The sequence below is a fragment of the Mastomys coucha genome, unplaced genomic scaffold, assembly GCF_008632895.1.
Source record: "Mastomys coucha isolate ucsf_1 unplaced genomic scaffold, UCSF_Mcou_1 pScaffold1, whole genome shotgun sequence".
NCBI lineage: Eukaryota > Metazoa > Chordata > Mammalia > Rodentia > Muridae > Mastomys > Mastomys coucha.
In genome coordinates, this window is record NW_022196891.1 from 76,943,621 (window position 1) to 76,953,987 (window position 10,367).

General features: G+C 38.1%; 1 protein-coding gene across 10 annotated transcripts in view; it reads left to right on the top strand.

Moving 5' to 3' along the window:
• Nucleotides 1–10,367, top strand: part of Cdc42bpa (CDC42 binding protein kinase alpha) — a 210,120-nt gene that overhangs the window by 74,809 nt on the left and 124,944 nt on the right. For all 10 annotated transcript variants that reach the window (XM_031391080.1, XM_031391090.1, XM_031391084.1 and 7 more), the window contains 2 exons: nucleotides 1,125–1,273; nucleotides 9,511–9,604. In XM_031391080.1, coding sequence (XP_031246940.1) covers nucleotides 1,125–1,273; nucleotides 9,511–9,604 — 243 coding nt within the window. The remainder of the gene's footprint in view (nucleotides 1–1,124; nucleotides 1,274–9,510; nucleotides 9,605–10,367) is intronic.

Genomic DNA, 10,367 nt, shown 5'->3' on the forward strand with positions numbered 1-10,367 from the left:
TATATATATATATATATATATGAGTACACTGTAGCAATACAGATGGTTGTGAGCCATTGTGTGCTTGCTGGGATTTGAACTCTGGACCTTCAGAAGAGCAGTCAGTGCTCTTAACCACTGAGCCATCTCTCCAGCCCTGAATTAACTTTTTAATAAGCTTCAAGATAGAGTTAGGTAACTATCAGGATTAGTAGATACAGCAGGTAAACTGTAAACCAGGACTTAAAATATAATTTTCCTAATTGTCAAGACTGTAAATATAATAAAACTAATTTCTTGGATATTTCCTATGCTTATAATTTTCATATATCATAATGAAAGAACTTTTAAGCCAAATTTAAATCCTATTGTTAGTTCAGGGTTATCCTAGAAATAAAATTGTCATGGGCTGGAGAGATGCCTTGGTGGTCAAGAGCACATGCTGCCCTTGCAGAGGCCCTGACTTTTGGTCCCAGCACCCACATGCTGGCTCACAACTGCCTGCAACTCCAGTTCCAGTGGATATAGCACCATTTTCTGAACTTCATAGGCACTAGGCACACAGGGTGTAAAGACATATATGCAGGCATACATTTGTACGGAAAGTACATCTTTAGGAAAAAATTATTGTAACATCAAAGCATGCTAAGTGGTCCATATGCATATGGGCATGTATAAGTAATATACATTTGGAAGGCAATCTAAAATGTAACAAAGTCGATAACATCGTCTGTCATCTAACTCAGTGTGGTGAACATTCTGATATATACCTCTACCCCTTCTTTAGTACAACATCCATCCATCCATCCATCCACTCATATATCTAAGGTGGGTATACTATGTATGTATATTTGAGAAAAAAATCCATCCTGTGAGTGATACTGTCATTTACTTGGCAAAGGGAAAAGTAGCAAAATTGTAATCCTGTCTTATATTTCAAGTTTTAAAATTTTGTTCCATTGTTTATGAAACTGAGAAGTCTTACTAGTATTACTGATAATTGTCTTACATACTTAAATGTTGGTTAACCACACAAGTAGTTCCTCTTCATAAGTATTCGGCCTAGTCCTGTTTGACCCCAGGATGCATTCCGTACATTAGCTTTACCATATTATTTACTGCATGCGTTCTGTTTTTGTTCACAGTACCTGGTTATGGACTATTATGTTGGTGGGGATTTACTTACTCTACTGAGCAAATTTGAAGATAGATTGCCTGAGGAGATGGCTCGGTTTTACTTGGCTGAGATGGTGATAGCCATTGACTCAGTTCACCAGCTCCACTATGTTCACAGGTGAGTTTAGCCAGTCTGTCGAAGATGGTCTTAGAGCACCCACGACTGAAGTTCCATGTGGTAACCCTTCCCAAAAGGCATATGCAGCATTCACTTACCTTATGGTCGGTGTCTATATGCTGATGTTACTTAGAATTCTAGGCCATAAATTATAGGCTTGTTACATATTTTATTGTTCTCAAGAGAAGACTTTGCTTGGGAAGGCAGGAAATATGAGGACCTGAATTTGATTCCCAGTACCATGGAAAAGCTGGACACGGTAGCGTGTGCCTGCGGGGGAGGGGTGTGCAGAGCCCTAGTGATAGATGGCTGACCATTCAGTCTTGTCAAATCAATGAGCTCCAGGTTCATCAAGAGAACTTTTCTTAGAAAATAAGGCAGGCTTGTTGTTCACACTGCTAGTCCCAGTGGCATTGGTCAGAGACACAGTCTGACTAGAACAACAAAGGAAAGCAAGCTTGAGCCCATTAGAATGCTGTACTTGGTTATCCTTGAGCCCATTAGAATGCTGTACTTGGTTATCCTTGAGCCCATTAGAATGCTGCATTCGGTTATCCTTGAGCCCATTAGAATGCTGTATTCGGTTATCCTCATCAGTTTTAGATGACAAGGAAAGATCAGGAATTCTGTGAAATCTTCTGACAGCACATACATAATTTATATATACAACCATAGTGCTGATTCTAGTAGCAGAGTTTTAATAGCTGGTACTGTGTAGGAGTGAGGTCTTACCCTGGCTTCTGTTCTTGCCTTGTCTCCTGGTTCTCACACACAAGAGTGCTCAACACTCGCCCTTCACAAGAAGACTTTGTTCAAAAATATTTGATTTCTTAGAAAATATTGTCAGATTTAGCCCTTTCTTTTCTTTCTTTTGTTTTCTATTAAATCTTGTTATTGGGGACAGAGCCTAGGGCTCTGGGCATGTTGGACAAGCGTTCCACCGCTGAGGTACAGCACCGGCCAGCGGATGTCACATGGAAAGATAATACTAGAAAGCAGATAATATTTTAAAATTGTGAATTAGTGTGAAGTTGGTAACATGAGATTTTCAGAGACAACAATTTCTTTTCTTTTCTTTAAATCTTTTTAAAAAATTGTTTTCCTGAAGTTAGGATGAGGTAGAATGGTGAGTGTGGGTATGGAAGAGGCACAGGGTGTATGACCAAAACATATTATATGGAATTTGCAAATAATTAATATAAATATTTTAAGGTTTTATTAAAAAGGTTCTTAGCTAAAATATTTGCCCATATAGACAAATAATAATAGAATACTAATTATTAAAAGTAAGGAATTACTTAATTTTAAATCTCCAAAGATAATTGTTTTTAAAAAGTCTAAAATTATGCATCTCATTATTAACTTTATTTGATGTAACAGTTATTTTTTATAATAATCACTTTTATGTTTTTAGTTCATAAGACTTATATTTTCAAATTTTTGCCACTTGAAGAAAGATGTTCATCTTTTTGTATAAACTGCCTTTAGGCATTCTATTAATTATGAGATTAAATTATAAAATCTTATGAAATGGATTTATTGAGATATAATTCATATACCACATACTTCATTCATTTGAAGCATATAATGGTGTTAGTATATTCACAAATACATATAACCCTTGTATTGGGCCATTTTAGAATCTTTTCAGTACTTCAGATAGAAACCTGCTATCATAACCTCTCACCTCAGTCCCGCACTCCCCAGCCCTAAGGAAACATTCATTACTTTCTGCTCCATAAATACGCTCAGGTTGGGCCTCTCATGTAAATCAGATCCTATAACATGTAGTCTTTTATGACAGGTCTCTTATCCTTAGCATGGTGTTTATTAGGTTCATTAATATTATGGGGTATATTTGAAGATGCTTTCTTAGTGAGGTTGACTGCTGGGTAAACTTTAGGTTCTCCAGAAGCAGATACGGAATCCGTTTGGCTCAGGAGGATGCTCTTAGGAATGAACACCCATGGAAGGGAGGTGGAAGACCAGGATAATTGTGTGGAAAGAAGTTAGACAATTGAAAGGCAAAGCTTCAGGTGGCCCTACTTGAAATTCTGGAGTGTTTGTGGCCTTCTGCATCATTGTTAACTTGGTCAGAATTGTTTGACCTTTGTCTCTACATCAGTTATTCAGTACATACGGGCTGTGCTAAGAAAGGGATGTGGGCTTGGGAAGAGGATGCCTAAAATTCTGAAGGAGATACATGTAGGAATCAAAATATCACACCATAATTCATAATGTGTACAAACATGGTATGAGTAATATGTTACAAAGTATCTCCTCACTCTTAAGCTTGCTCTACAGAGAGGCAGCTGCATGTAATTTCTTTTTTTTTTTTAAGTTTCTTTTTTTTTTTAAATTTATTTATTATTATACATAACTATACTGTAGCTGTCTTCAGACACACCAGAAGAGGGCATCAGATCTCATTATGGGTGGTTGTGAGTCACCATGTGGTTGCTGGGATTTGAACTCAGGACCTTCGGAAGAGCAGTCACTGCTCTTACCCACTGAGCCATCTCGCCAGCCCATGTAATTCCTTTAAAGCTTTGTCTTTCTGCTATTTATTCCCATGTGTCTGGTATCATGACATGTAATTTCATGTATTTTAGGACCTAGGAGTTCACACAGTTTATACGGACTCTTATGGACTCCCCTGAGCGGGCTGAGGATCGCTGGCGCTCTGCTCGTCCCTCAAGCCCACTCTCACCGATTTTGCTACTTTATGCTTCTCTAAAGTCACATGTGGTTGAGGCCTTGTAAATCCTACCTATTGCTGAGCCAAAAGATACTCTGCTTGTGTACCTGCCTCGAATTTCTGCTTTTCATTGCTAATACCTTGATCCTATTTTCCTTTCTTCAATATATACCAAATACTAGACATTTTAAGTATTCTTATAAATCAGATGATATATTGTTCATGGAAGACAAGTGCTATACTATTGAACCATAAATTCAGACCCCAAATGTGACTTGTAAAAATTCAATTAGACATCTTTATGGATTGTCTTGCTGGGGTCAATTTGTGGCAGGAATAATCAGGTTTGTGACTCTGTTCCTTGCATGTGCAGAAGTTTTGCTTCTGTGATAATTGTCTTAAAGCTGAGGAGATTGGTGGAATTTCCAGAGGCACCAATACCTCTTTTCTCTTCCCATTTGGTTTCTGTCTTGTTAAATGGCCTAATACTCCGAGGTTAGAAGTTACATTAAGTAAGAAAACCTGGAATTTGTAGCTTTTTTTTTTTTTGAAAGAAAAATTAACACACAAAGTTAATGAAGTAGACCTGATGTCCCAGACTGAGAGCTGTATCTAGTCATCATTGATATCCCATCCTATTCTCCTGGAGGAGGCCAGGGTTTTATGTAAAGCTGCTTAGTTCAGAGATTTATAGAAAAATGGTCAGGCTCCTGTGCTTTCTTTACTCTAGAAATTGTTTCTGGGGTAAAAAAGAAAATAGGAATAACTACCATCAAACAAACTACCATCAAACAAAGAATAGAGGAAAATAGAAATGATGTATTTACGAGAAACAGATGGCAGAAGCCATAAAGGCTATGGCAAGCAAGTGAGTTTCCTGGAGCTGACCCACTGTTTTGCATGGCTGTGATGGGTGCACTCTGGAGATGCCCAGCCCCAGAGACTTTGTCCCAGGCTTGCTTCTCACTGCTGATGTGCCTTTCCTGCCACTATTACATAGCTAATGATTCCTGGGCACTAGTCCACCCTAGTGGGCAAATTTCCTGCAGATTAGCATGCGGATGAACTTTTATGAATTAATGCTGTTTAGATGAATTAATTAGACTTATAGTATTCAAATAATTTTAGGAAGAAAATTTAAGGAGATGGTTTTGGTTGTTTGCTGGAAAGATATAATAAAGTTAGAATCAAGAATAGATGTGCTCCCTCCTCATAGAATAGTAAGTAAAGGCTACATAATCAGGAATACAATGAGCTTTCACAATTACACTAAGAAGAGACGTAGACTTGGGACAGATTTGTGATCAAGGAAAAACATTCATTCTAGGTCAGGTCCAAGGATGAGGCCACAGGTGTATACTATGATAAAGTGAGGCCAGGTGAAACTGCTGCTTTGAACTTATAATGAGCTTATAGAATGAAACGCTTTGAACTAACTGAGCATGCTTCTGTAACTCCCCTTTTGTGTAACATTTTATCTTTGAGATAATTCTATAAAGAACTTTTCTCAGCCAGGCGGTGGTGGCGCGCGCCTTTAATCCCAGCACTTGGGAGGCAGAGGCAGGAGGATTTCTGAGTTCGAGGCCAGCCTGGTCTACAGAGTGAGTTCCAGGACAGCCAGGGCTACACAGAGAAACCCTGTCTCGAAAAACCAAAAAAAAAAAAAAAAAGAACTTTTCTCTAAGAAGGTATAAGTTACCAGGGAGGAGAAATATAGTGTGGCTTTTGCGACTCCCGCTCCATCCACCAAATGTACATATGTATATTGTCTCTCTATATGTATGTGCATATATATGTATGTAGATATATGTGTATGAATAGAAGTATGCATGTGCACTTATGAAATTGATGCAAAGGGTGGTTGGGCCTGGAAAGAGAGAGAGAGAGAGAGAATGAATGAATGTGTGTGTGTGTGTGTGTGTGTGTGTGTGTGTGTATTTTAAGCCTCTAGCCTGGCCAGCTAAAGGACCCTTAAGCGAGAGAGAAAAGAGCCCAGATAACTAAGCCTTTTTTCTTAATCCCATGCTACTGTTAGCAGAAGTTAAATTGCCTGAAGCCAGTGGCGCCTGGCCACAGAATAGCAAAGAGTTAAAGAGAGTTAAATTGCTGAAAGTAAGCAGCTTTGGCCAAGCAGTCACTGACTCCATACTCCCTTTCTGCTGCCTTCCCTGGAGAGCTGGATGCTGGGCTAGCCGCTGGCAAATAGAGAAATAAGTTGTTATGAAGTTGTAATCAAAAGGAATGTGTCCATGTGTCTTAGTCAGGGTTTCTATTCCTGCACAAACATCATGACCAAGAAGCAAGTTGGGGAGGAAAGGGTTTATTGAGCTTATACTTCCACATTGCTGTTGATCACCAGAGGAAGTCAGGACTGGAACTGAAGCAGGGCAGGAAGCAGGAGCTGATGCAGAGGCCATGGAGGGATGTTCCTTACTGGCTTGCTTCCCCTGGCTTGCTCAGCCTGCTCTCTTATAGAACCTAAGACTACCAGCCCAGGGATGGCACCACCCACAAGGGGCCCTCCCCCCTTGATCACTAATTGAGAAAATGCCCCACAGCTGGATCTCATGGAGCCACTTCCGCAACTGAAACTCCTTTCTCTGTGATAACTCCAGCCTGTGTCAACTTGGCACACAAAACCAGCCAGTACACCGTGTTTTCAAACCATAGGACAGTTAAAAACTTTAATATATAAGTGATAGGTTAATTAATAGATATAAATAAATTAATAAAAGATGCAACATCAGTAATGTATGAGCATGAATGAAATATTTAATGTCACAAGTAATCAAAGATATAAGTACTGTGTTTTACTTATGAGATTGACAAAGGTTGCCGGGCAATGGTGGCGCATGCCTTTAATCCCAGTACTTGGGAAGCAGAGGCAGGTGGATTTCTGAGTTCGAGGCCAGCCTGGTCTACAGAGTGAGTTCCAGGACAGCCAGGGGTATACAGAGAAACCCTGTCTTGAAAACAAAAAGACAATAACAACAGCAACAAGAACAAAAACAGAAAAGAGATTGATAAAGGTTAAAGTGATTGATGCTTCTATCATTGTTACAGAGTGAGAAACTATGTACTTTTTCACTGTTGACTAAGTTGAGACTTTGTAACTATTTTTTTCCTGCCAATGATGTGTTCATTTGTTTATTTTCCTCAAAAGCTTGATGTATGCCTATATATCTATTTTTATCCAAATCATGTATGAATTTATCATAAGGAAACAATCTGGAAACATTATGAAAACATCGATTACAGTCTTTTCTTTATGAAGATTGCTATATAGGAGTATCTGTTAAGGTGTCGTCATTAGCAGGAAAAGTGGAAGTAATAGACTTTCCAGTATAGGGTATAAAAAGATTCCGACAGGTACAGTGATAGTTATGTAAAATCACTAGGTCTTACTGAAATTGTTTCATTCAGAGGAAGCAATTCTGTACCATACAGTTCCAGGCTTTGCTTTTAGCTACTGGAAGGAAAATACTGTTTATTATCATTGTAAGAAGCATCTCAAATGCTGAGATGTCCAGATGAAGGACATTGTTGATTTTATGAACTTACGAAGTTACTAGCATAGCAACTGTTGTGCATAGCACACTGTACTGGGTGCTGCAGACTCAGTGGGGAGGAAAGCAGATGCGTTGTGGGCCTCCATCTGCATAGTGCTTTCTGGGTAGAAGAGAGAGAAATGTTAGCTAGCCAACCAGTACCACTTGGTTTAAAATGACAGTTTAGGTAGAGACTCTAAAGGTGGCTAGTGATTTATGAGTTGAGACACCAGGGGAAGCCTTGCTTAATGATTATTCTTTTTCTCCTGAGCCCAGGTCAGCCTTAAACTTCTGGTTCTCCATAGTGCTGAGATAACAGGCAGTTAGCTCAAAACTGTATTTGTAAGCTGTGCCTTACAGAGAGCACAGTGGAAATTAAAAAATATTTATAATGAAGAGAAAATAAAGTTGTTCTATATCAGAACATCTCCAACCTTAAATGAAAATAATTGAAAAGGAATAAGGTGAAAAATGAATTAAGTGTCTAGTTCAGGAAGCTGGGAAAGAAAGCAAAGTCAGCTTTAATTATATTGAAGGAAAAGGTAAAATGAAGTTAAGGAATGTGGATGAAAGATACAAAAATAAGGAAAGATTAATAGGCAAATATTAGTATATTAAAAAGTCAATAAAAAACAAATACTTTATTAAAAAAGCCACTGTTTTAATCACTGGTACATTGTCGCTAAAGACAGACACCTAGTTTGAATGTTGATGAATAGTATAGAATGTGGAATCTGGAGGTAGACTGTGAATCCTGCCAGTGGCCTTTAGTGTAAACTCAGTGTGGTTTAGCTTCCTTCTTTGTAGACAGGGTAATGATTGTACCCACCTGGGTAGTACGACAGCTATCAAGCACTTAGGTACCATATGGTAATCTTATAAAAAACGGAGTAGCTGGATATGGTAGTTCACACCTGTAATTCTAACACACTGGAGTGTGCAGCAAGAGAATTGCCAGGAGTTCCAACCAGTCTAGGTTACGTAGTCTGAGGTTATCATAGGCTCCAAAGTGAAGTTCTGCCTCCGAGTATAAACCAACCAAACAACAATGGCAAAAATAACAATGATGCAAGGGAATAGTATTAGAAATGGAGCTACAAACACACCATAGAGACTTCCGATTTTGTCAGCCACATTGTAATTTGAGAAGTGGATAAAATATACATTTTATTAGAAAAGATCAAAATGACTGTAATACATTCTAGTAGAAACAGAAGTTATGTGGGTAAGCTCAGAATGTTTAAAGAAATGAATTTATAATGCAGTCCTCTCCACACGGCTCCATTATCATGTCTGTAGGGGTCGATCTTTCCTCTGCATTTTTAAATTGAGGCAAATGTGATAAAAGTTCAGGCACTACAGTGTACAGTAACATTGTGCATTGACATGCCTATATGACCATCTTCTCAATAGAGACTGATTTCATCCCCAAAAGTATTTCCAGAATGAAAATTAGCAGAGTACTTTTTATATCATGGAATTACTAAAACAATAAATGCTTTAGAAAGCTTCAGTATGAATCACAGCTAGGATGGGACCTGTAAAACATATTCTTCTTAGAATATTTTTAAGATGTATTTATTTACTATATACACATATATGTACATATGCATGTACATAAACACATATGTGTAAATATGTGTGTTTGCTTTGTCTTCAGACACACCAGAAGAGGTAATCAGATTCCATTACAGATGGTTGTGAGACAACATGTGGTTGCTGGGAGTTGAACTTGGTATTTCTAGAAGAGCAGCCACTGAGCCATCTCTCCAGCCTCTTAGAGTCTTTTTTTGCAGGGGGCGAGGGGTTTGAAACAGGTTTCTCTGTGTAGAACTTGGCTGCCCTGGAACTCACTCTGTAGACCAGGCTGGCCTTGAACTCAAAATATTCAGTTGCCTCTCTTAGGATATTTTTAAAAAGGTAGCTGAAGTTTTTCATGTAAAATTATCTGATTATTTTCCAACTAAAACTTAAATGTATTTTTTTTTCAGAGACATCAAACCTGACAATATATTGATGGATATGAATGGACATATTCGTTTAGCAGATTTTGGGTCTTGTCTGAAGCTGATGGAAGATGGAACGGTAAATAAACATAAGTTATGAGTTATTCTACTCACAGACATTTCCTTTCCATGTCTTCTATGTTCTGGAGACCCCTGCTTGCACTGACTGTCTGCCCAGCCAGCCATCTGCATGTGTTCCACCTCCTTCAACAAAGCTTTGGCTATACCTGCACATAATAATGCTTGCTCATCAAGTTAGTATATCTGCTTACAATAAATAGTTAGCTTGAGAATGGCACTTTTAAGAGTCTTGTTTTTTCTTTTTTGGCTGATACCTACTATTTTACTTGAAATGTTCATAAGTTTTTAGAGATATTAATAAGGTAAGTTTCATATAGAAAAAGAAAATATAACTCCATCTTCATTTGTACTTTTTTCTAATTATATACTTGTTCTGAGGGACAATATTCAGCAAATGAGCTTTGTTTTCTCAAGAAGATTCTAGGTGACGTTAATTTTGTGTTCTTATTTGCTTAGTGTTTGCTGATTAAATTCATGTTCTATATTAAACATTTATTCTCACATTTTGTTGCTTTTTATTTATATATTTATGGTGTGTGTGGGTGCATGCGTGTATGTGCTTGCATTTTGAAGTGTGAGTGTAGATGCATATGGAGGTGAAAGGACAACTGGGTCCTCTCTTTCCACCACTGTGCACATCAAGCTGACCGGTCCATATCTTCTGGGAAGCCTTCTGTCTCTGCTTCCCATATTACAGTAGAAGACTGTACTAAGCTACCTAAGGTGGCTTTGAACTTATGTTCTTTTTTTTTTTTTTAATT